Raw genomic sequence first — 27698 nt, forward strand, 5'->3', positions numbered from 1 at the left:
GGCCATGGAGGATGTTATAAAAATTGAAATGGCCCTTGATAGGAAAAGGGATCCCCACCCTTGGCTTTCCAGGGCTGTATAGTATAATGAGTTATCTCTTGTTTTGTACATGGCCATCTGTATAAAATGCAACAGATTAATTTTTATTTTCTATGCCTTTAACGAGAAAATCGATGTTGAGAGTCTTATTCAGTGTCCTGGTCAAGATAGGCAACAACATTAACAGTACATTTGGCATTCCTATTGATATTAACACTTTTAATGGTTGTGTAATCTACCTTTTTTTTCAGCTGTACCCAGGACTAGCTCCACCCAGTGCAGCTCAGTCCCTGAGCCACGGTTTGGGAAACGTCTCGGTAATGACTTTGCAGTCGGATCCTTGGTGCAGTTTGAGTGCAACCCCGGTTACATCCTGCACGGCTCTACTGCCATTCGGTGTGAGAGTGTCCCAGACAATCTGGCACAGTGGAATGACACACTACCAACATGTATAGGTAAACATAAACACAGGACAGACATTTTCTTTGTTCCAGATGCAGTAACATTATGAGATGAATATTTAACCCCACCTGACAACGGCAAATACAATTATAAGATATTAAAGCCAAATCACACGTTTGCAGACATTTCAATCTGGCTAGACCCTTAACATACGCATGCCAAAGCTGTCACACAGGACTTAAGCTCTTTGGACCCCTCTCCCTCACTGGGCCCCCACCCCTTCTCTTTTTTTCCTGTTACCTGCAGACAAAGTGTTATTTCAACCTCTAATTCCCCCTCCTTTCTCTTCTCTTCTGTTCCGTGTGTCAACACTCTGCTGTCTCACAGTTCCCTGTGGGGGTGTGTTGACCTCTCGCCGTGGCACAATCCTGTCACCTGGCTATCCAGAGCCATACGACAACAACCAGAACTGTGTGTGGAAGGTCTCCGTTCCAGAAGGGGCTGGGATACAGGTAGCATCTGTCACACAATGTTTCTTGGCTGACGTATGTAACATTGGTTTAAAAGCTGATCTGGGGGATGTCAGGGAAGATAAGATATTATTAGAACAATGAATGGATTGATGTTTTCTGAGAGAAGGTCCGTCCAGAGATAACTAGAAAGGATCTAATCTCAAGATTTCAAGATTTCAAGATACTTTATTGTCATTGTACTTGTGTGTGCAACGAAATTCAAAGTGCACAGTCAGATACGGACTCGCTAAAAAAAAGACAGGACAATAAAATAAATAAATACTAAAATAATATACATCACTCACACAACATCATTCACTCACTGATCCACACACATTCTGAAGCATCACGCACTCTCAACAGTACCAATGTACCCTATACAGACATTGCACGATATAGTAAACAGTAATACAGTACAGTACTAATACATTAAGGTAATAATTCAAATTATGGCTGTAGTGCATTGTTCAGTGTGGTTATGGCTGTGGGGTAGAAACTGTTCTTAAAACGTGTGGTGCGTGTACTGATGGACCTGTATCTTCTGCTGGATGGCAGAAGTTCAAAGAGGTGTTGGGCAGGGTGGGAGGGGTCATTGATGATGTTATGTGACTTCTGCAGACAGCGGGAAGTAAAGATGGTATTCAGGGCAGGTCACTGGGAGTTGGTGATGTACAGTATTGTGCAGATTTGATAATTTGCTGCAGAGCTTTTTTGTCGGCTGCAGAGCAGCTCCCGTACCAAGTCAAGATGCCATGAGTCACAATGCTTTCAATGGTGCTGCGGTAATAAGACAGGAGCAGGTGTTGAGACAGGTTGATCTTCCCGAGTGTTCTCAGGAAGTACAGCCTTTGTCGTGCCTTTTTAACCAGCATGTTGGTGTTAACAGTCCATTTGAGGTCTTCTGTGATATGGGTGCCCAAGAATTTGAAACTCGTCACCCTCTCCACCTCCTCGCCATCAATGTGCAGTGGTGTGTGTGCATCTTTCTTTTTCCGATCATTATCACTTCTTTGGTTTTTTTGATGTTCAGTGTGAGGTTATTTTCTTTGCACCACATTGTCAGCCCCAGCACTTCCTCTCTGTAGGCAGACTCGTTGCTTTTGCTGATCAACTCCGCCACTGTTGTGTCATCAGCAAATTTGATGATGGCATTGGTGTTATGTATTGGGGTGCAGTCATGTGTGTACAGGGAGTAGAGGAAGGGGCTGAGCACGCAACCTTGTGGGGCACCTGTGCTCAGTGTGAGGGTGGAGGAGTGGTAAGTGCCCATCCTGACTGACTGAGGCCTGTTGGTTAAAAAGTCCATGATCCACAGGCAGATGTTATGCTCTATGCCCAGGTTGTGCATTCTGGAGAACAGCCTGCTGGGTAAGATGGTGTTAAAGGCGGAGCTGTAATCCACAAACAGCAGCCGTGCATAGGTCCCCGGATGTTCCAGGTGGTGCAGTACAGTGTGAAGTGCAGTGCAGATGGCGTCATCAGTTGACCTGTTGCTCCTATAGGCATACTGATGAGGGTCCAGAGTGGGTGGAAGGCAAGACTTGATGTGATTAAGCACCAGTCTCTCCAGGCACTTCATGATTACAGGCGTCAGTGCCACAGGCCTGTAATCATTCAGCTCAGTCACTGCTGTCTGCTTGGAGACTGGCACGATGGTGGATGTTTTCAGGCACCTGGGGACGGAGCACTGCAATAGAGATGAGTTGAAGATATTTGTAAATACCTCAGCTAGCTCTGCGGCGCAGTCTTTGAGAACATGTCCGGGTACCCCATCTGGGCCGGCTGCCTTCCAGATGTTGATGCTCTGAAGGGCGCGTCTCACCTCAGCGGTTTGCAAGGTGAGTGGCTGGCTATCAGTGTCTGGAGCTGGAGGGTCAGTTGCTGCTGCTGCCTCCGCTTCAAACCCACTGAAGAAGTGGTTGAGCTGCTCAGCCTGGGAGTCGCTGCTGCTGGTTGGGTTATTGTTATGGTTTTGTCTGGTGATTTGCCTCAGACCTTGCCAGGCACGACGGGGGTCTGAGCTTTCAAAAAGTTGTTAAATTCTCTGCCTGTGCCTGACTTTCGCATCCCTGATGCCCCTCTTCAGGTTTGCTCTGGCCACACTGTACTGTTGTAGGTCCCCTGAGCTGAAGGCAGATCACCAGTCATCCAGGGCTTGTTAGAAAACACCCTAATTTGTCCTGTGAGAGTGTCCATACAGAATTTAATCTAATGATGTAGGGACGAGGACCAATAGATCCGAGGGCGGGGGCTGCTAACTCCATCGGCTGACAAAAAGTTTGCCCCCCCCCCATCTCTGCTCTTACCGGAGTTTGCAGTCCTGTCCACTCTGTGTACTAGCCGATCCGACTAGCCTCCGGCCGGGATGGACGGGTTGAGCCACGTCTCCGTGAGAACCAAAGCACAACAGTCTCTGATGTTCTTATGTGTGGCGATGGTGAGTCCCAGCTCCTCAGTTTTGTTAGAGAGTGATCTTACGTTGGAGACGAAGAGGCTTGGAAGCGTCGGCTTGTGTGGGTTGCGTCCTAGTCTGATTCGTATCCCAGCCCGACAGCCCCGCTTTTGTTTGCGGTCCCTCCGCCGTCTCCGTCGCCACTCAGCCGGGATCCCAATCCCCAGGGGCTCCCGTGGCCTGACGAGCTCCGTCGGGATGTCATGACGCAGGTCCGGGTCAAGAACCCCGCATTCTTGGGTCAGGCCGGCGGATGGTAATCAGATCTTGTCGACTGTACCTTACGTATGCCTGTGTATACCTGGTACTCAGTAGGAGGAAAACAAGTACGTACTGTACGTGCGCCGGCATCTTGCCCTGAGCAACTTTGCGTGCTGCGTTCACTGATTACATTCTCACGGACCAATACAAAGGCCAAGATGCCCCAGATACAGAATGGAGTTGGCACCTCGCTAATTTTTTCTTTAATTTTGCAATACATCATATTTCAACAAGTGCAGGTTTGTTTTATACCATGAGACTTGATATGCTTGAAGGACTTGATTCTGAACTGTTTCTATCCTCTTCTTTTTTGTCATCTTTCCCAGATACAAGTTGTGAGTTTTGCCACAGAGCACAACTGGGACTCTCTGGATTTTTATGATGGTGCTGACAACCATGCACCAAGACTGGGCAGTTACTCTGGTAAACTGTTTTTTTATTATTATTTGTATATTGTTACTCAAAATGCTACATATGTCATTGACATTCTGTCAGTGTAGTCTGTCAAATGGAAGTTACTGTAAGATAAGAAGGAAACTTAGAGAGTCAACTAAGTAATATTTCTGCCCTTGTGCAGTTTGCTGCCAGCTCACATAGTTATTTTCTCTCAGTAAATCATACAGTTTAGAATTGAATGGGGAACATTTTGAAAGCTATAATTAATTTGATAGCGAGACTGAATAACCAAGAGGGCACCAATGAAGAACGTTCAGCACTTTTTAATCAGAGAAAGTGTGTTACAGCTTATTAGTATTAAAGGACACGTAAAAAAGAAGGCACCTGCATTCCTTCTTTATGTCACATAATTAAAGGAACTCTGCTGTAATGTTATTATACCATTGATGTACATGATGCTCCCCATGTGTCCCCCTCCCTGCCACAAGTGCAATTAGAGCTAAACTTGTTCCACTGTGACTCTCCCAGTAGGGCAGAGGTAAACACCCACTGACACCTGCTTGTTTATCTGTGATTCCATGAAAGATATATGAAAAAATGTCTGTTGCATAATTAATTGACTCATTAATGCTCTATTAAATATTAGATAATTCTCCTCCTCACCATGATATTTTAAACACATCAAGTCAAAAACAAAACAGTTATTCACATTTTTATATAGATTTTTTGGATTCACTTAACTTTCATAAGAAGAGAAAGTGAATTAGTGGTAATTATGGTATGTTTGATATTTACAACTCATGACAGACAGTAAAACAAACATATGAGAGGTATAAAACCTAATTGCAAATGTTACTTTGAGTTATTACTATAATAAAGTGCAATAGCACAAATAAATACATCAGAAACAATTGACTGCATCTGTTCAGGCATGACTGGTTTACTGTTTGGTTTTACCCACAGCAGCAATGTACAGTATATACTACGTTGTGGCAGGGGAAACTTTGACACAAAATAGCATTAGCATACTGTACATGCTCTGTTAATATCTAGTTAAATGGTACCAAACCAATTTTACAGTATGTGAATGTAGTTTTCAACGATTACTGAAACTGAGGTGCATAAAAAATTCATAGCTAATTATATCACACTGCATATTGTCTCTGTTAAATTTCTATATTACACTTCCACCCACATTTGTCTTCTCAGCTATGCCTGCAGGAGAAACAGGTGAACTCGGTAGAGTACCAAAAAGAGTGGTGTACATTAGTGTGCCATTAGTGTGCCATGCCTGGTCTGGATGTCTGCAGTGACCTCAATAGAAATGCCTCTGCTCCAGTGCTGCCACAGCTTATATTCAACCAAAAGCATGTGTTTAGTCTGGGTAAAGCATTCCTCTGGGCTCAGTTGTCCAATCTGGGAGTCAGCATCTTCTGAGGACACTAATACTGCGTTTTAGAGAGGCAGAGTCACCTGTTTATCTGCTAGCTGTGTTAAATAATCATGAAAGTGCTTAACATCTTTCATTATAAAAGATCATGTTACAGGCAGTGAAATGACCATGATAGCAATTCTGTGTCTATAAAAACAGTAAATACACAGCAATGATGAAACTTTTCTATTTGGTTAATTTCAAACATTAATTAATACTGTCATACATCCAGATATGACCAGTGTGGTTAAATCTACACGGTTAATTATTCATAATTTATTCATAATTTATCATTGAGGGAAAAAAAGAAGACGATATTTTCCGTGATGCTAATGAATGAGATTTCCTCAGGAATGTGAACATGACCAGCAGGGGGGCTGCAGACTGCTCAAAAACCATCCAATTAATTCCCCTCACAGCGGGCAACCAATCACATCCTTTGGCCTAATTTGCTGTTATATGTTTTGCTGACACACCTGCTACTGAGCAAAGAGCAACATGTGAATCAAAACAAAGTAACGCAGTGCTCAATGCTCTCCCACCTATGGGAATAAATTAAACTGCAGAAGTGACTAATATTTGAATATATTGTTACCAATATTACATCCTGAAGCAAGCCAGGATGATGACATATCAAGTGATAATGAGATTAGAGTAGTTTAATGTTCCTTTACATTTACATACACCATCTAATACATCTTTGTGAAGGAGCTTGACAGACTGACGCTGTTGCAGTGCAAAACTGGTTCTTACTCTGTACCTTCCCGCCCCACACTAAGTAGGTCAAGCTAACATTTGAAAAGCGGTTTCAAATAAAACAGATGTCTCAAATAAAAGTAATTCCCCTCACCTCCCTTTGAGAACACTTCACAAACAAAAAAGTGAGAATGTATGTTAGGGGGGCCTTTGTTGTTTCCTTTGCTGTCAGATGACTAAGATCTGCTTGCTTTTAAGCCTCAGTTGAAAAATGAAAAAATGTGATCATGGTCCTCGGTTGCTCTTTCTTCCTCTCTGCTTTCAGGCACCACCATCCCCCCTCTCTTGAATAGTACATCTAACAACCTCTATCTCAGCTTCAGCTCTGATATTAGTGTCTCGGCTGCTGGTTTTCACCTGGAATATACAGGTAACATGATCTATTATACAGTGCTGTCTGTGGCTTCTGCAGTATATACATATATTATAAGGACTGAATATTGAACCTAGAGTCTATGATAAAGTGTATCTATCTATCTATATTTTATAACAATGTCCATTATTTCTTATCAGCTATTGGTCTGGAGTCATGTCCAGAGCCTCAGACTCCAAACTATGGAATAAGACAAGGAGACAGATTTATGGTCGGAGATGTTGTGCAGTTTTCATGTGAACAAGGATACTCCCTTCAGGTACAAATACAGTACAAGCTTCATGTACTGTTTGTCCTTCTGCACCCATGTACATAAACTAGATACAGAGGGACCATGTAGAATTTGAGCAATTTCACACCTACGGTACCTAAAGGAACACATGGAGTTGTTTCATGCAAACTGACTGCCAGATACATATGTGAAATCATGAAAGGCTGCTCAGATCCTCTGATGCGTTGCCATTCACTCCTTTTTATCCCCTCGCTGCACACACCAAGAACTATTTAGACCATGAATCAGAAGGGAAACTCCACTCTCAGGTGGTTTCCCCAACTCTTACTAAACATACAACCCTGGTGTGGTTTGTACAACTCCTGAATAATGTATATCCCTGGTGTGGTCTGTTCAACTTCTGTGTAGTTTACTGTACTGCTCTAATGGATGGTTACATTTCCTCTTCCTTAATATACAGCACTGCAGTATTAATATGAGATCCTTGTGAATGCAAAGAATGAATAAGTTGCAGATGAAACTGCACTTTTAAACCAAATTATATGTTTGTCTGTCCTGATTTCCCAACTATTGTGTGATGACATTTTGTGGTTGCTTTTGTATTTCTAGGGCAATGCACATATTACCTGCATGCCTGGACCTGTCAGAAGATGGAACTACCCTGTACCACTCTGTCTTGGTAAGAGTTGTCCTCCAGTACATACATGCATTGCACACACATACAGTACACACATGAGTTCATTCTGGCCTGGATACGCTGAGATACATGCAAAACTTCAGTGCTGCAGAAACGATGCAAGTAGTCTCCATTGCCATTCTCCGGCTCTCTGGAAAATGAGCTGTTTTATCAATTTACTGTTTTGTGATGAGCTGATTATTTAGTATTCTGTGCAGAATATGATTACGCTTTGCACAGCAAAGTCAGAATCTGCCGTAAACACACGCACTGTGCCAAAGCATCAGCATGCACTGAGGCAAATTAGAGGAAACAAGCCCTGGACACATTTCTACTTGCACAATGCTAATTTATTCAAGAAGAGTATTTATTAAAGACTCTGAATATTAATGTTTTATTCAAAATGATTCAAAATGTCAGGGTGAAGATACTCAAGTGTCCAGTCAGTAGTAATGTCTTTAAAAAGTAGAAGGATGTCAGCTGTGCTCAGTGAGGTTATCTCCCGCTTTCTAGACTGACCCACCTTTTTTCTCTCTCTTTGTGGTGTGCGTATGTGTGACTCCAGCCCAGTGTGGTGGGTCTATGACAGATGTAAGTGGAGTGATTCTAAGCCCTGGTTACCCTGGCAACTACCCCAGTGGACTAGACTGCACATGGACAGTCAACTTACCTGTCGGCTTTGGTAAAAAACACTGTCAACTTTCCACTTGAGCATGAAATATCTGTGGTTCTTTCCCAGTTTGTTTGAGTGTCTGTTTTCTCTGTTTTTTTCTGTCTCTCCTTTTCACATATCTCTGTTATTTATTGATTGATGTACTCTCTCAAACACACAAACACACACACTCTTACAAGATGTGTTTCAGTTTGCACACATTTGGTTTCACTCCTCTCTGTCACTCAGTCTTTGTTGATTGCTGTAAATGTCATAAGTTGTGTATCTTTCTCAGGCATCCATCTCCAGTTCCTGAATTTCTCCACTGAAGCGATCCATGATTACTTAGAGCTCCGCAGTGGAACGCTGGAAACTGGCTCGGTCATTGACCGGTTCAGCGGTCCAGTCATCCCCAAGCCTCTGTTCAGCACCACCCACCAGACCAGCTTTTTCTTCCACAGTGACTATTCACAAAACAAACCAGGCTTCCACATCACCTATCAAGGTACTTGTTATCTCAATAATCTCCCCTCCAACATCTTGTTTACACTGATTTGCTCAGCAACGAAAATAAGAGCAGACATCTGACAGTGGTTCTTACTTTACTGAAACCAGCAACTGTAGCAAGTGGTTATTAGATTTAAAACCTGTCAGCAACTTTATTTCTCTGGTGTAGCTAAAACTAAAATGCTTCACTTTTCAAACAACAGAAAAACTGTTTCTGGACTTTCATACTGCTGTTTTAGATTAATTTCAGTGAGTTGTTGAATTTTATTTTATCAGGCAATAAAAATGTTTTGAGCAGTCTTTTATTTATCATGGCAACTCTCATAGGTAGATGAATTTGTTACAGCTAATTCCATTAATGTGGAAATTAGAGTGGTTGATGAGTGCAACCTTTTATCTCATAACAGCAAAGCTGCCAAAGTGGTTTATACTGTTGCAGGGAAATGTGAATCCTGGCAATTGTTATTATTATTTTACCAACTATTATTGTTACTAATGTTTTTCAAACCTTTTGACTGTACTGACTTTGACTGTGAAAAGTCAGTCACTGTTATGTTTAACCCTGTAAAACCCAAATATAGAAAAACGCAAAAAAAATTTTTTTCAACCATTAAGATGTTGTTGTAGGAGGCCTTTGGGGCTGAAAATGGAGTGTTTTCAAAAATTTTATGTTTTAGTAAGGTTTTACGGAAATGTTGTAATATTGCAACGTTGGGCTTAATGGGGAGCAGAATCTCCTGTATTTCCACTCATTGTCTGAACAGCAATACAGAACTAAGGATTCATTTGCAGGGTTTTGCTTTTCCCAAGCCAGTGTATAACATGAATAATAATCTCAGTCATGTTGTTATGAAGAGTCATTTATTCCAACAAGAAGAACTTTGACATCTATTTATATTATTTACAGTGATAGTCCCAGAAGCAGTTCTTTGGACGACATCCAACCCAGTCTCACAGCATCACACTTGCTTTGGGTATTAGTATACCTTTTTGAATGATGTACTCATTCGTATTTGTTGCCAGAGCTTGAACTATGTCTTCTGACACAAACTTTTGGAAGTATTGCAGTGGTGTGAGGAGGGAGTTGACATCATCAGTGAGAGCTGGACCAGAAAAATCAGTATTGGGACTGATAAAATCCTTTTTTTTGCCTGCGACATCTGTCACGGGGCATGATGTGTTTGTTTGATTGGGGCTCAATGTCCACATTGGCTGGGCAATCAGTAGGTTCTTGGTTTTCTTTGTCCACACAGGCATCGCTATCTGATTCTTCGTCACTTGCATCAGTGTCGTCGAAATCCATGTCCACATGTCCCATGTCCTCTCTCCGTTTTGGACGATGGCAATCACATCCTGCACACTGTACCGATGATCTCACCTTGCTGGTGGCATTCTGAAATGGAAAAAATAAAAATGAAACAAATGTATATACAAATAGCACACATGCTTACTAGATTCTAGATGGCCAACAGGAAAGATGGGGTGGTGGGGAGACTGATTTCATTATGAAGTGTTTACAAATTGCACTGAAGTAGCCTGTTCACACATTTCACTGGTCACACAATACTGACCTATTGACCTATTGGAGACTGTGATTATCATCGTAATAGGAAATGCATGTAGCCTCCATCTTACAACCACACCTTACATCCATGAACATTAACACCTGTTCCAGGACAATGCCACAGATGCACCAGGAGCATCCCTGCTTTGACTATGAATTGCTAGGAACATTTTCTTATCAATAGAGACTAAGACAAAGGGCAGACATGCACAAACTGAATTTCTTTGTAAGAAAGTCCTGCATTCTGTGATAAGGAGAAAATACTGAGTGTTGAAGGTGGTTAGAAATTAAGTAAATTAAAATGTTTAAATATGGCAATATATCTTTGCTCTTTAGTTTCTAATACAATACAAATGTGTAAACATGTAATCCAATATAAGGCTGAAGGCTAGAATGTGTAAATCATGTGTAGTTTAAAGTTATATTGTGAAAATTTCAATTGAAGTTCCTCTCAAAAACAGGATGTTTTGGCTACCACTCTGACCCAGCGTTGTAATATTGCAACAACTATAAAACAAGCTCTAAATAAAATGTAGGGCATATTTTCCACAAAAACTATATATGTTCATGTTCTAGACATTGTAATAAACACAAAAAAAAATATTCAAAGCATTTTACTTACTTGAATTAGATGAATCCAGTCCAGTGAATCGAAGGGATGTTGCTCGATCAAAAAATTGGAGGTTGTGTGACTTCTTGACCTGAGGGCGGGCACTTATATACAAATGTTGGATCCAATCGCGATGTGAGAACAAACTATAGGACCCAATGATCATGTTAATGTGGTTGAACCAAAAAAAAAAAAAAGAATTAGACGTTTTTTGGGGATAATCAAAAATGTTGTAATTCTGCAACACTGGGTCTTACAGGGTTAAATGAGTATTTAAGCAACATTAGAGGTACAGGGTTATTTTGTGCAAGAGACCCATGTCAAAATGTCAGTAATCTAAGTTCATATGTTCAAGTCTGCACTTGTGTCTTTCTACAGTATTTTATATTTCAGGTTATTTTAGATTTCAGCTGCAGATTGTACTGCCTTTTTTCTTTTCTTTTTTTTTTTAATCTTTTAGCCAAACTGGAGGAATTGTGTGTTACTCTTTTGAACTCTGTGAAAGTTATTCCTGATAAACAACTTTAAAGTGGGAGGAAAAGGGTAATTTGAAGAATTCAGAGTAGTTTGGGGGCAGAATGAATGAATTTGCAGGATGTTTAAAATGTTTCTTTTAAACTTTTGGACAAGTGGCTATGGTGGAAGTCTGCACAGTCAAAGTACTTTTTAGCACACCCCTCAATTTTTTAATTTCATTGTTAGAATGGCTGCATTTACTGTCTTTTCTGTGACTGACTTGATTGTAGAAGCACAAATCATCCTGCTGCTCTTTTCAGAATCATTCGCAAAATGTTCCTGAATAATTAATTTTTCTGACTAATTTGGTATGGGTCATGGTCTCTTCTAGCCTACCAGCTCCAGAGCTGTCCAGACCCTCGTCCATTTCGAAATGGAATTGTAATTGGCACCGATTTCAGTGTTGGGATGACGGTGTCATTTGAATGTCTGCCTGGATATTCTCTGATCGGAGAGGCTTCGCTCACATGTTTACATGGAATCAGCAGGAACTGGAACCACCCACTGCCACGTTGTGAAGGTAATCCATATGTTAGATGTTTCATGTGTATACAACTAGAACAACAACCTTTAGTTAGTTCTGCTTATCACACTATCTCGGAGAAACATTTTATGTTTTATATGTGGTTCAACATTGTACCAAGACTGTGATCCCAGGGAAATGAAAATGTACGTATACAGTATATTGGCAAAGAATTCAGATCTTTTACAGAAGCTCTGTGTTCCCCTGCCCATCATGAGAAAGCCTCACTATTGAGTGTTTTTCAATTGCATTTGGATATTGAGATCACTGCTGTTTCAAATATTCTTCATGTTATTGCTTTCCTGACAAGAATATAATTCCATCCATGGCAACATTATTATTTATCTTACTCCCAGCTGTAGCTTTAATGTGCGCATTATTTTTATGCATACCTGCCAAGACAGCTTCCTGATAGTTAGCACTACTTGGCCTAAATATCATCTACTGTACAACCAGTTATTGATCACCGGATAGAGAGCAAAGTGGAAAGAACATATCATGCAATTACAAGCAACTTGTTACTCAACAGAATTAACTAGAACTATTCAGTTTATGGAATCAACAGGAGAAAGTTCATTACCACAAAATGTATAAAATAAATCTGAAGATAATTAAGAACATGGCAGGTGTGTTGTTCTTATACATTTACAGCTAATTGTGGTGGTGAAATTATATCATGGATTTATTATAACATTATGACCAGTAACTGCACATTAATCCAATTATTATTCCTTTTAAGGGTAGGCTTTCAAGTGGTAACACTTATTCAACGATTCTTAAATTAGAAAACTGTAAATGTGCAGTTTTATAGCTCTTAGTAGTGGTAACACTGCAGCACTGATGAGCAACACCTACACTCCCAAGGAATACCTGAGCTACAGAGCTGGGAAACAAACTGTAATGACAATTTATTAGAGGTATTAAGGTGTTATCTAATGGTCATTACATGACTGATAGCCATGTCTGTTCTCAATCATCCAGACAATTACTAAAGCTTCACAATGGTAATACTAATTTGTTGGTAATTTATTAAAGGTATTTCTGCTAATATTCTATCTCACAGCTCTCTGTGGTGGTAACATCACATCATTAAATGGAACCATTTACTCTCCTGGTCACCCTGAGGAATACCCCAACTTCCAGGACTGTGTGTGGAGCGTGAGAGTTCCTCCTGGACATGGGATTTACATCAACTTCACTGTACTGAGCACTGAGCCCATATACGACTACATCACAGTCTGGTAGGTGCTATTTAGTTTGCGATTTTTCTTGCTTTTCCACTAAGTCATATCTGACACTATTCATTCTCATTATCTGACACTTCTTACCAATCGTTTTTCATCATTTTTGGCCTCATCAGGTTCATTTCACAAAAAAATTGTCTTTTCTACTTGATTGAATAGCCATTTAATTTGTCCCAGAACTTATAAAGACACACATACACACTTTCTCTTTGACTCCCACGGGATCATGCTCTTTAACATCTTTTCAGAGCTGGCCACTAATTGGCTAAATTCCTGCAAGGGTTACTATGACTACAGACATGTCTCGTTGAATATAAAGTTACTCTGACAAAATTTCCCCGACTTGTCATGTTTCCTCATCTCTCTTTGCTCATAAGTCTTTCTTTCCTTCCCACTGTTCCTCAAAACGATTTCCAAGTGCTAGTTAGTCTTACATGGTACACACAATACATCTTTCCCTCCCTACCTGCCCGGCCTTGACTTCTCCCTTCATTATTCTTGTGAAGGAGAGCAGCCATTGGCAACAGCAGACATTTTGTCAATGCAGGTATTTAAATGGTGCTTAGATACAATGTTACATAGATATCTGCAGGTTCAAACTGGCAGCAGAACCATAAATAGGCTGCACTGCCTAATTCTATGGCTGCCATGTTTTTGCACCTTCCCTATAGCTAGAGCCCGTTTCCTATAAATAGACGGCTGGGTGCAAGTACTTTCAAAATGTCACCTGGTACACAGACATAAGATCATCTCAGAAGGACTGAAGTCTATCCTGTACCTCTCTCAGCTTGTCATATCGACCTCTCAGATTCCCAGCTCTGACTTTTTCCACAGCCCTCAGCAAAACTGAAAAATATTATTGCTTAAATCCCTGTTATTATTTTGAGAAGGTATGAAAACACAATGCACACTAGCTTTTCCTGACAAATACCTGAATACGTAATGTCCAATACAATCTGAAAAATAGCAGGCATTAACAGAGTGTCTTTATTCTCTATCTGTATAAATTGTTCCAACAAGTGACCTGATGTGATACACTACCTCTTGCCCAAGTCTCCAGTTGAGTCTAGTTCACCTACAGGAAAGCTACACCTTAGAAAGCACTGATGTAATTGCAAAGATGCAGGACTTGGCTCAGTGCACCACCTTAATATTTCAGGACTCAGTTACTCTAAGTAACACCAACAACAGTCTGAATATTAAGGTATCTGGCCTTAGCCTCTGGCAGCTTTGCAGCGTACAGTTTATTTTTTTTATCTGAAATAATAAGATCTGAAAGTCTTCAAACTAACAGCAGAAAATTCCTTCATCTTGAACTGCAACTCATCTTCATTTTAATTATTGATACTTGCTGGTTATTATTTGATTAATTTATTACTCCCAACTAAAAATTACTCAACACAAGGTTTAGTTTCATATTAACTAAACTTACTGGATTAAGTTTGACCTTTAAAATAGTATTTTTTTTTATTTTCCAAAGGTAAAGGTATGAAAGCCTTACAGAGTTTACTATTTCCAAGATTACATATTTGAGATGTCTAAGATGCTAAATGATTGACTCAGTAATCACAATTGTTGTCAGTGCATTTTCATTACTAAATTGTTTCCCTTAAAATGATGCGACTGGACAGTATACAAGTCAGTCACATCACCAAATGTGAATGCTCATTGTTTATTGTTGTGTAGTTTATCTACATGACACTGCAGAGCTGCCTCCTTTAGCTGTACATAACAAGAACATGGCCTGTTTGATGTATGTCTTTCGTAAAAGTGTAATATCTTAGAATTGCAATATTCAGCTTTCTTGGGGCCGCACACAACAACACCACTGAGCCATGTGCTGTCCACCCACAGCCGATTCTGTGTATTCCATGAATTGGTCACACAGCGTGCCTCTGACCCCACTGTCAGTTGGAAAAAAATGGACAAACTGCTGAACTCACATGAAGCAAAGACAGCAAACCGCACACAAACGCACTAAAAACTCACAATCTCACAGCCACAACACCGACTCCCCGTGGAGAGCACAGTGTCAGTGGTAAAGGTGTGATTTTCACAGCGGTCTCCTCGGTCCAGAGCCAGCCAACCTGACAGTCAGTTAGTCTGCTAATTGGCCTCATGCTGAGAAGCTTACTACAGGACTTCATTGTAAGAATTATCATAGATGTCACAGAAGTTACTTTCTATTGTGCTGCTTCGCATAGTACAACCTTCTCTGTGCTGTATGGTCCATAACGCACTCATAATAGTGATTATGTGCAAGTATCAGCTGCAATCATTGGAAAACAGTGAATGAAACTACACTGACGACTCTGAAGCAGCCAACATGAATCAGAGAAACAGATGATTCCTCACATAACCTGACAGGTATAATTGGCCTCATCCAAAAACCACTTAACAGCAGGAAATAATCATTTCATTTAACTTCAGGATGATACTTTTTAATCACTGATAATGAGCGCGCTATTGGTTGGTTTGCGTCTGACAGCTGGTGGGGCCATCATTAAAGGTGAAATATGCTCATGACATTGCACTAAGAGCCGGACCTACCGTTTGAAAGATAACTCTCTGTCTGCTGTGTGTGTAACTTTTCATGAATGCCGGGCTGATTAGTGACAAAACTAAAGCCAAAGTCTAACTCAAATTCTACACCAGGATTCACATTTGTTATTCTTATGATCTGTCGACAGTTCAATCAATATTTATGAACTTGAGCATCCCAAAGCAGAATAAGAGAGCCAGAGCTTTGAACTGTGTTGTTGTCGAGAGAACAAAGCCGTTGCTCTCTCATAAGTTCACTGGAATCTGAGATTGTGGAGGTTTTTATATCTAAATGAGCTTTGTGACATTGTAGTTTAGAGTGTTTTTAGAGGGAAGATGGGCCCATATTCATGCACAATCACTCTGAGCAATGGCACTTTGTCATACAAAGTTCATTTCCATTCGCAGTCAATGGAGCAGCTCCAGGTTTTGTCTCATAAATAATTGTCAAGTCTCTTCTATCTTTGTTTCTAGCCTCGGAGAAACCATTTCCTGGTCACAAATAGCCATTTAACTGTCACAGATGACTGCAGTAACTTATTCAAATGATGTCTTAGGTTGACTTTTCCCTCCTGTTGTTCTATAAAGACGGAGCAAGTCAATTCATTTATGGGTCTTTAGTCTCTGGGCACCTCTTTGTAACTCAGGGTTTCTCTTTGTCTCTTCACAGGGATGGTCCAGACCAATCTTCTCCTCAGATCGGACAGTTTAGTGGGAACACAGCTTTGGAGTCAGTCTATTCCACCTCCAACATCATCCTCATCAAATTCCACTCCGACTTCTCTGGAGCTGGCTTCTTTGTCTTAAGTTACCATGGTAAGATCGTATTAACACCGCCAAAGTTTTCCCTGACTATCTAAGTTCAACGCATCATTTGATTGCTACTCAGTTACAAATGCCAGTCTCATTAACTGTCTTCTCTGCAGCTGGCTCTGTTTTCCTGAAGAAAAACTATTCCACTATGATTAGTTGTAGCGAAGGCGTGAAGGCATTGATCTGTTTGTGTTCGCTTCTCTTCACCTTCATCCTCATTAAGTTCCACTTAGATCTGCTTCCTTCGACTCACCAAGTTTTCACCCTGATTGAAGATGATGTCTTTGTCACATCATACCACAGTAATAATACATTAGTCACAAAGGTGCTACTGATAGTTAGCACGACATGAATTGAGTTGATGCTTGCAGCAATGCACAGAGGTTCTTGTCAGCGTTACTGATCACTGACGACTACTCTTTGAATGGCATTCTAGATTTTCACTCATTATGTATATTCTGTTATTTTAAATAATGGTTACAAGTGATGCTTCAGATACTAAAACAAATTGTGGGATATGTGATTCACTTTATTTCAGGTCTCTCTTATACTTGGTTATGCAAGTGTTCCACTTGTTAAACAAACATGTTAATGAAACACCTCAAAGATCTTTGACCTCACACTGAATATTATGCAGAGAGCTTTAAATTAGCCACCGTCAACTAAGCCAAGGCCACATGTATCACATAGAAGTGATGTTGCTGCAGGGAAAAGTTTCACAAAGTTGTCTCAGAGAGGTGCAGCTGCTCCGATGAAGGACCCGTAGCATTTGGATTGTGTGCTGTCTGCGGAGGAAATGTATGACTGACAAACATGGTTAGTTCAAACATTCAACAACTTTTCAACAACTGAAAAGTTTAGTCATCTCTCAACTGAACAATTGTGGGTGAACATCGGCTTTGTCTAGTCATCCCTGTTTACAGCCAATCACGACTTCCTTTGTTGTCAAGAATTGCTATGAGATGAGAAGAAAAGGCATTCACAGATTTAACTTTGAAACCACACAATCTGAAAAACAAAATCTGAAGAACAAACCTGCAGTTTACAGTATTTAACAAAAAACAATTAGACCTATGAAATTAGGAGATTTTCGTGACACAATGCCCTCAGGGAAGGTTTGTTTATTGGTGGGTTTCTCTTTTGTCTTTTGTACTTCTCTGTATGTCTGTCTAACACACAAACACACACACACACACACACAAACAATTCACAGAGTTGAGGATATTGTATTTTCAGCTCTTTCTTGTGTCAAAACTGTCAATGCCAGTTTTACATTTCATTTAAATCTTTTGTTGTGGTCCATCAGTGAACTTTGTTTTCTGCCAGTATTTAAGATGAAAACCTCCCTCATCGACCTCTTTCGTGTTTCACCTGTATGCCTGCTAATATCTGTGGACCCTTTGGCATTTGTTGTTTTTTGATTTCTGTCATGTGAACTGTTTAGCTCCCATTATGATGTTTTTCTGTCTGTTTTGATTTGAAGGTTTGGGGGATTACACAACCACATGAGCTGGATTACAATAATGAGTAAAAAGTGCTCACTATCCACATGTGTTTCTCTTAGATGTAATGCACAATCTATGTGCACAGTCCAGTGTATTTAGTAGATATATCATTATGTCATTTAAGACAGATTTTGTACTGTACTATGCCTGGAAATTGTCATCATTAAGCTTAAAATGTTGTTTTCTAAAGCCATAAAAGGCATAAACAGTGTGGTTAATGATGGATGGATGATGGATTTTAGCAATGCAAGTTTTCTTTCCCTGAATTTCTTATATATTGTTATACATCCCCTGTCAAAATAGTTTAGTGCCTCAAAAGTTGCCCTTTTGGATGAAGTTGTTATCTGACAGTTTAACTTCTAATGAAGTCTAATGCACTTCAGAACACATTTCATCTCTCTTGACACACTCAAGCATATGTATACTGTATATACCTGTATTCTCCCTCACGAGGCTCATGTTCCTTCTCTGTTCACTGCTCTTTAGTGAAAGCGTGTCAAGTCTTCCCCCTTTGCAGACAGATGACATATTGTTAATGAGTTTCTGTTGGCAGGTTTAACTGTCAGCTGTCACACTCAACGCAAGAATAGTACCATCTGATGGATTCAACTTTATTTTCAATTTATGTTTTACTGGAGGATGTACAGCAGGGAGTGACATGCGAGATGGATAAGAGTAAGACTGGATGATGCATACGGCAGTGGCTGTTAGCATTATTTTGTCACTTCAATTTTCGCTGACAATATAACAAAAACAAAACAAGGCAGACAAGAGTGAAAGGCAGGTAGCCACAATACAAGCGGGTAGTACATCATATTTATTTTAGTGTGGAAGAGACACATATTCTTGGTTAATAAAAGGAAAAGAACCTAAAGCACCGCTCCTGAGAGATTTCCCGAGCCAAGAACTCATCACAATAAAGGACACGTTTTGTACATTTTTCCCTCAGTGTCCTTTAGTGACCCAATCAAAAGAGTTTCATAATTTGCATCTGAGACAGCTGCTAAAGTGCAGTTTTGGTCTGAAATGTCAAATAAACCCCAAAGGAAGGATCAATCCACTGTTTGGGGTTGTTTATCAACGTCATTGTCCATCTATTTATTTATCTGTGGGTCGGGGTTCTGAATGCCAGCACCTCTCGTACAGAGATGAGGAACGTACAGCGGTGGATAATGTTGTCATGGACGTGAGAGTGAGAAAGCCGATGTGACATGAATGTGGAAGTGGCTATAAAAAATGCTCTCGGAGCTTAGTGAGATCAATGAGTGCTCAGAGTGATCCTCTCCGCACATACACAAACAAGCACGTGCACACACGTACTGGCACACACACACACACACACACACACACACACATAGACCACAGGGCTTTGATATGCATGAGAGCAGCAGATACTATTGGCAGGTCTCATTTTCATAGTCAATTTCATCCTGACTTATAGCCCTCAGCTCTCTCTGCCTCCCTCTCCCTTAGTCCTCCTCTCTCTCTGTCTGTATTTTCTGTCTCTCTCTCCCTCTCTCCCTCTCTCTCTCTCTCTCTGTTAGTGAGTGATCTATGGTCATGCAGTAATATTGATTACAGCCCTCAGCTGAGTGGCTGCGAAGTCAGTTGCTTTTTATGATTCAAGGCAGTGCTGTATCTGTGTAGCCGTGGTCTAGAAGAGCTTTGCTGACTAGACCATCTGCAATTGGAAAGTGAAGTTAAACTGATACAACCAAGATGAAACAACATAAACAGAAAACAGGTTGTATCATTATTTGAATCATTTGCTTCGGGCAGTTGTTACAGGCACAGGCAACACAAAAAGCTCACAAAGAAGACCAGGAGGTTACATTGAAAACATTTTCCTTTTTTTTTTTACAGATTTTAAAATCTTTCCTTTTCCTTGACAAGCCTGGTTAGACTGATTGACAACATCTCTTTTCACGCATTCTTCTATTTGTCCCCCCCTCCCCTCTTTGTCCTCTCTCCTCTCCTGTGGTGCGTCCTTTCTCCTAGCCTACCAATTAAGGGTTTGTCAGCCTCCACCAGAGGTGCCCAATGCAGACATACTGATGGAAGACGGAGAGCTGGAGATAGGTGAGTTGTCTGGGTCGACTGTCATGCCTCCAGACATGTCAGAGTGACAGAGGATGCAGGCTTTTCAGTCGCCAACAGGATAAGAAGTGTTACGTGTTTGTATGATGAAATTGTGGTAATAGCAATGACATACTGTATACACGGGAGAAGGAAACAAACAACATAACATAATATCCAAAATGCAACATTGTGCCATCTTTTGAAACTGGTGATATATTTTCAAATTAAAATCTAAATCTGTGAAATAACTAGTGACTAAAGCTGTCTAATATGTGTAGCAGAGGTAAATAAAACAAGACTTTCAAAGGAAAAAAATCCATGTCGTTACTTCTGTGCCTTGGTTTTGATCTCCAAACACATTTCTCATAGAGTGCTTTTGTGCCTCCAGGTGACATCATCAGGTACAGATGCCATCCTGGATTCTCATTGGTCGGCAGTGAGATTCTTACCTGTCGTCTTGGAGAAAGACTACAGATGGATGCACAACCTCCAACATGCCAAGGTGTGTGTGCGTCACAACAACTGCTCAGTTTTACGTTCATTTCAAATAGCTGATTATAACAATAACTGCAATAGTGTGTATTCATTTTGTGTCATCACTCTCCTCCTTTAATTTTCTACCCGTAGTCCAATGCCCTGCACATGACGTGCGGTATGACTCATCAGGTGTCATCCTGAGCCCTGGTTGGCCAGAAAGTTATCCCAACCTCCAGATGTGTTCATGGAGCGTTACAGTAGAGAAAGGATACAACGTCACCATCACCTTTGAAAGTTTCCAGACTGAAAAAGAGTTTGACATGTTGGAGATTTTTGATGGTAAAAACAAAACGCACACATACACACACTTACATTACTGTAAGGTTTTAGGAGCAATTTACTTTGCTACCACATGTGACACACAGATACACTCAAAGCTATAAACATGTTAAGATGAAACTGGACATACAGTTAGTGCCGCAAAAACACATAGTACCAACATAAAACAAATCACAATTTATTTTTCCCTGTCTGATCCATTTTTTCATCTCTTTGTCCTCCCTCTCCCTGTTTTCCACTCACTGTATCTCAATCCCTCTCAGGTCCTACAGCCAACAGTCCCACTCTGGCAACACTGAGCGGTGACCTGCCAACACCCTTTAACCTCACCACCTCTGGCCACCAGTTCCTGGTCCGCTGGTCCTCAGACCATGGCACAAACAAGAAAGGCTTCAAAATTCGTTATGTTGGTGAGTACCAAAGTATGTATCCCAACTTTATTTTACTACTACTTTATACTATTATAATGCATGGAAAATAAGGACGGAGGTTGACAGAGACAGACAGAAGGACGGATGGGCAATCTCACTAGCAGTGCACTTGGAGGGGTTCAAAAATCTCAGTGTTTCTCAATTTTGTTGGGGAAAACAGACAATATACGAGGAAGTTGATGAAAAACGTAAATGAAGTATTTCCAGTTTCATTAACTTCATCTCAACTGTACAGTTTGTTTGTTCATCATCAACATACTTTTCCACCTCACTTCTGTCTGTCTCCTAGAGCAGATTTCTAAATTGTATTATGGGTTAGTTCTTAACTTTTATTCATTCAAGGAAAAGCTTATGGGCACAGATGTTGTTTTACAGCAAGCTTTGCATTTAGACAGTCTTGCACCTGGGCCTGCTGAGTATAACTTTAGACTGTTGTGCATTAAGCACCTTCACTTGGGTAATGGGATTTGAGAGCTTTATTCAAGGGCATTTTTTGACAGTTAAGGGGGAGGAGACAGTATCACCTGTTTAATTTGCTTATTCACTCCATACCTTCTACTCAGGAGGCCGCGTCTATAACCTTTGAAAAAAAAACCCCACTCCACTGTATGATGAATGATAGGCTGAATAATAACTGAAAACTCTCCCAGGACGCTCACACTCAGTAACCTTCTCTGGTAGCTGTGATTAATGTGAGCATCTGCAAGGATTATTAAACATATGTTGTAAGCCTACTTATATCAGGGTTCAACGTCAACTGTGTTTTTTTCATCAACTTGCACAATCAGGTTGGTATAGAAACAACAGATTTCTTCAACAAAATCAAAATGTGCTTATATTTTAATTATATACTGTATAAATATACGTATGAACACTCGTGTTAGGATATTTTTCTGTTCATTTTTTTATTATTTTGATTTACCAACTTGTGTTATGTCTATGTTTTGTTTTGAGAAGAAAGTCTGTCATTACAATAAGTTAATAAGTTGGTATGTGATATCATTACATGAAACATATGTTGTTAATATCAGAATCTAATTGCATATTGTGCGCTGGCTGCTTTGCCAACATCCCAGTTCAGTGATGCATTCGCTTTTGTTGGCTACCAGCTTTAAAGTTTTAGAGCTATAAAAAATAAACAGTCTCAGAAAGCTAGAAATCACTGACAAACTGAGAAAAAACATTGCTGGCATTCATTCTGTATTTTCAACATAACGAAAACACAGTAATAGGAACAAAACTCTCTCACTAACTTTAAAGGGGTGCTTGATCATTTTGGTTCAAAAACCAACCACGCAGATGATACTAGGCCAGTGACAGACCACAGGGACATATAAAACAGACTTATCACTAATAAATAAGGCCAGTTAAGAACTTAATTTTGGGCCCCTGCCCAATTTGGAGAGTTACAGACCAGGCGCACTGCCCGAATCAACATCTTACTGGACCCAAGCCCGGGTAATCTTTATAAGCTATGACTGAAGAACATAATATAATTGCTAATGCTACCTTACCATATCAGATACTGACATCATTGCAAATGGACCTTCATCTTCTGCCATAGATACTTAGACTGACAGAGACTGCAGTATGCCAATATTACATACATTCATACTCAGGCAATGCTTTACATTTGTCAGGCTGCAGCAGGATTCCTCTTGTTATACCCACAGCCGCAATATTATCTGGAGTAAAGAATTGACATTTTTGATTGTAGAATAGTTCATAAAATTGCATAAAGTCACTGACGATTTGTGGGTGGCCTGCTTGGAAACATTATACATCTATTGGAATTCTACTCATCAATTGCCAGGCCATCATTTAATATAAGAATTTGTCCTTAATGTCTTGCCAGGAAAAATAAAGGTTCAATTTAGAAAATAATAACAACTGTTTGACCAAAGAGCTCCAACAGGAGAGCTATTTGGTTTATTTTTGCATTGATTAAGCTTGTCAAGTAGACACTAATTGGCTTTTTAAAATAAAAAACATGTTTTCAAAATGTGCCAGAAAGGTGTGATCACCATTATGAAAATTATCATTGAAATTTCTTCTCAATTTTTTTTTGCCCAGTTTAGCACAACTATTGATTTCATATTGTACTTTGAACAATGATATCCTTTGCCTTTTCATGACTCTAATAGCAAAATTTAACATACACAATTAAAACCGTAACTGCTGTGAAAACAAAAAAGTGTGTGTAGTCAATTTTGGCCCTCTGTTGCGTTATAAACACAGTAATGACTGCTGTTAATCAAAGTTAAAATAATTATGTCACAATATCATGACACCAGTCTGTGATGTTACTGTAGTAACAGTGACAAGCAATAGTTCAGCATGAAGTGGTTTCAAATCTTTGCTCTGTGAATTTTGTTTCTCCTACTCCAGCCCAGTACTGCTCCACCCCTGACTCTCCACTCCACGGCTCCATCTCCTCTCAAACTGGCGGCCATGTCAACAGCGTAGTTCGGTGGGCTTGTGACCGTGGTTACCGTCTCATTGGCAATGCCACAGCAACCTGCCGCCGCTCACCACTCGGTTACCACTCATGGGATTCTCCTGTACCTGCGTGTCAAGGTGTGTATGTTTTTTGCAGAAGTGTCTTGTGTATGTGACGTTCATTTGTATTAAAATAAATTGTAATTAACAATTATTAAATTTAAACAAAAGTTTTAAGTATACACTAGACCAAAAATTACTGAAAATGGTCCTGTGAAAAGAAATTATGCTTTTGTTATATTAGCACAACGTATTTTTTGCAGTTTCCTTGTGCATATTCCTAACATTGAAACATCCCTGCAACATAAATTTTGCTGTCCAGTTTTCTCAAAGACATGAAAATAAAGTTGCTGCTTCTAGCTAACATCTGTAGAATTGCTAAAACAGAATCATACCTCCAAGCTAACAATCAGATTAGAGTAAAATGCCAGATGCTTAATGTTTGTAAGGAAGGGCTTTAATATGTGTCTGCCACATGTTATTCATATCAATGAAATGAAGGTATAAGAACAACAAGTATTATTTTTGCATAACTCAGAGCTTTTCATTTCTCTTCTCCTCTCTCTGTATTTTGCATATTACAGTGTTTTTTACAGACTCAATGACATTTTCAAGTTGCACCAACTATTAATTAATCCCATATATCAAATGGCCATAGAAAAGCACAGGTCATAGCAGACATCAAATGAGCGATGAATGGTAGATTGTGAACACTGTGTAATAACATGGTGCATTGCTTTGCAGCCAGTCTATTTAAAACCACTGTGGAGTAGAATTTTCTGCAAGTTGGATGTGTTTTGTTAGAGCTGGTTGGAACTGGAGATCAAGCACCTCTTGATTGTATATTTTTAGTTTGATAGAAATACGTAAGATTGTTTACAAATGCATAATAAATTTGGTGGCTTTGAATCTCCAGAAATATTTCAAACAAAGTACACATCAAATCTGCCTGACAGACACAAGTGTGCATTAGGGCTTCTCTGTGTGTCTGTTTGTATGTTGTCTTCTTAACCACTGTGTGCATATGTCCTCCCCTAGCTGTCTCCTGCGGCGCACCCAAGGCTCCTATAAACGGCGGCATTTTAACAGCTGACTACTCGGTAGGAACAAGAGTTTCCTATTTTTGTAATGATGGATACAGACTCTCCAGCAAAGAACTGACGTCAGCCATCTGTCAACATGATGGGACATGGAGCAACCACAATAAAATACCACGATGTTCTGGTTAGTAACATAGTTTTTAAGTAAAGTGAGTAATAAAAAGGCCTAATATGATATTAGCTACAAATGCAAATATAATATTTTTATCACTCCAGTTCCAAAAAACACAACTGAAATATGAAAAACAACATTGTCAAACAATGACCATCTCTTACTTAGTGAGATGGATATGGAAATGTAAGCAAAACTCACCACTGTGACTGGCGTTTCTGCGTTTGACATTGTTATATAATTGGAGGCATTATTATGCATGTGAGATATTTTGCACTGGCTTGGCCCCACTCTGAGCTGGCTATTCATTATCTGTCTCTCTGAATCTCTGTTTGAAAATGATAATTGTGTTTTTTAGAGGTAAACAAATTTCCTGAGGTTTTATTTTCTCTTCACACTCCATCTCTACATGTCCATCTCTGTAGTGGTAGTATGTCCCAGCATCGGGTCATTCTCTTTAGAGCACGGCCGATGGAGGATTGTCAACGGGTCACACTATGAATACAGAACTCGCATCGTGTTTACCTGTGACCCGGGATACTACAGATTAGGCCCAGCCCATATTGAGTGCTTACCCAATGGCATCTGGAGCTGGAGGAATGAGAGACCACACTGCCAGGGTGAGTAACGGTTTATCGATCAATGAAATTTGAACATGGATGTGTAGTTATCATTGCATTGAGATATATCATATCGTGTTTGTGCACTCAGATTCTGTATTTATTTCCTGAGCAGTGACTCCCTCTGGGCTTTGTTATGCCACATTTTATTGACAGTCTTCCCATCTAACACCTTCCCAGGAATGAGTGTATTTTCTAAAATATCAAACTATTCCTTGAAATCAAACCAAGTTATGTGAGCATATTTAAATAGTTAAGGCAACTGTCTGTACTTGTAAATGTTTTATGTCTGCAAGTTTGTGAGCAATGACATGAAGAAATTACAATGATTATATGGTCTGACATTACCATTGTCATTTATGAACAGTTTGGATAACAGATTTCAACACATCAGTAAGGACCAAAAGTCTCTAAAGTATAAAAACACAAATGGCACAAATGATACTTGGCTGTTAAAGTTTTCCATTAAAAATCTGCTGATACAAAAAGGGTAGAGGTGTGTTCAATGATAACCGAGTCTCTAATAATTTGATTCCACCCCCTGAATTGTAATGCAAAGAATCTTTTTCCCACCAATGTGCTAAACTAAAGGAGTTGTGTTGACATTTTTAAAGTGTCATCTGCGATTTTTCTCTGGAGGATTCCTTGGCATTTTGAAACAGTGTTATTTCTCCTTAAAGAATTGCATGACATTTGGATATTTACTGTTATTTTATTCACAGGGCACCTCTGATTTGGGAGGGGGGGAAAAAATGGCACCAAATTTGCACGATAACAGTTTGCCAGGACCAGTAGCATCTCACACTGAAACCAGTGAGCTCATCCATATGAGGGTGCAAAATTTGTACACGGCTGCTTTTTAAAATGGCTTGTGTCTGACTGTGTGTCTCAGTTATCTCCTGTGGTGAGCTGCCATCTCCACCCAGTGGGAAGAAGATTGGTACCCAGACAACCTTTGGTGCTACGGCCATCTTTACCTGCGATCCCGGTTTCATGCTGGTGGGGTCAGCTGTCAGAGAGTGCCTGTCATCTGGGCTTTGGAGTGGAACGGAAACACGATGTTTAGGTATATAACTACTCCAACTGTTTATGTATTCAGACACACACTATATTTAGACACCGTATGGAATTTCAGGGCTTAAATGTAAAGCTTTGGACATACAGGGCACACTAACATTTATGTACATGCACTGAACCATCCACCATTACAGAGGGAGTTTGAAAGATGTGATTTTCCAAGTCAGTTTAATGAGACCAGGTAGCAAATGTAGGCTTGTGCCCTGCACCTCTCGTTTGGCTGCACAGCTGCTTCCCTCTGGCCTCGTCCACCTCGCAATCAAAAGTATCACGAGGAACCGTCTGCCACACGCTCACTAAATTCATTCTGAAGGTTTTTTTTATAGAAGCCTGAAAAAATAGGTCCTTTCTTCTGTCAGTGTGCCAGCCAGAGGTAACAGATGTTATGACATGGTGCTGTCACTTCTCCATGAAGCCTGTGCAGAAACAGCGCTTCCCAGAATACTTCACAGGCTGAAGGAGATATGAGATCCAAGTTAGAAAGAAAAAGTTCAATGTAACTAAACCTAGACTGATGAGGAGGCATGATTCTGTCAAAAAAATAAATAAATTGAGTCCTAAAAAAGTGCTATAAACAGCATTTTTATTCACTAACTTTTCTTATTATCCTTCAAAACAAAACTGACATCACTGTACTTGTTTTGCTTCTTTAAAATATTAGACTGTGCAGTTATTTAGTTTTCAATCATCTTGTTAATTAAAGCTGATGTATGCACGATTCTTTTTATAAGCCTTCAACAGTTGATACTGAAATCTTTGAAAATGTTGTTAAAAATGTAAAAAAGAAATAATTATAAAAATCTGCTGTAGAGGTGGCCACATTAATGCTTTGTGTCCAAAACGAAAAAACATTTCCCTATATTACCTGTTTAAATAGGTCTAAGCACACTTACATGTATTTTACTTTAGTTTATTGTATTTTTTCTTTTAATATTCTATTAGTCTTAAGTGAATTTGT

At 39.9% G+C, this 27698-nt stretch overlaps 1 protein-coding gene across 1 annotated transcript in view; it reads left to right on the forward strand.

Annotated features, from left to right (window-relative positions):
* csmd3b (CUB and Sushi multiple domains 3b) overlaps positions 1 to 27698 on the forward strand; it is a 328749-nt gene that overhangs the window by 267272 nt on the left and 33779 nt on the right. The window contains exons 37-55 of the mRNA XM_085791506.1: positions 291 to 494; positions 829 to 953; positions 3993 to 4089; positions 6516 to 6620; positions 6764 to 6882; positions 7465 to 7534; positions 8097 to 8213; positions 8479 to 8688; positions 11712 to 11900; positions 12967 to 13144; positions 16359 to 16504; positions 20005 to 20085; positions 20474 to 20587; positions 20713 to 20901; positions 21165 to 21311; positions 23721 to 23909; positions 24870 to 25055; positions 25469 to 25663; positions 26556 to 26729. Coding sequence (XP_085647632.1) covers positions 291 to 494; positions 829 to 953; positions 3993 to 4089; positions 6516 to 6620; positions 6764 to 6882; positions 7465 to 7534; positions 8097 to 8213; positions 8479 to 8688; positions 11712 to 11900; positions 12967 to 13144; positions 16359 to 16504; positions 20005 to 20085; positions 20474 to 20587; positions 20713 to 20901; positions 21165 to 21311; positions 23721 to 23909; positions 24870 to 25055; positions 25469 to 25663; positions 26556 to 26729 — 2835 coding nt within the window. The remainder of the gene's footprint in view (positions 1 to 290; positions 495 to 828; positions 954 to 3992; positions 4090 to 6515; positions 6621 to 6763; positions 6883 to 7464; positions 7535 to 8096; positions 8214 to 8478; positions 8689 to 11711; positions 11901 to 12966; positions 13145 to 16358; positions 16505 to 20004; positions 20086 to 20473; positions 20588 to 20712; positions 20902 to 21164; positions 21312 to 23720; positions 23910 to 24869; positions 25056 to 25468; positions 25664 to 26555; positions 26730 to 27698) is intronic.

The sequence above is a fragment of the Trachurus japonicus genome, chromosome 11, assembly GCF_045865225.1.
Source record: "Trachurus japonicus isolate A0001 chromosome 11, Traja_1.0".
NCBI classification, from domain to species: Eukaryota; Metazoa; Chordata; class Actinopteri; order Carangiformes; family Carangidae; genus Trachurus; species Trachurus japonicus.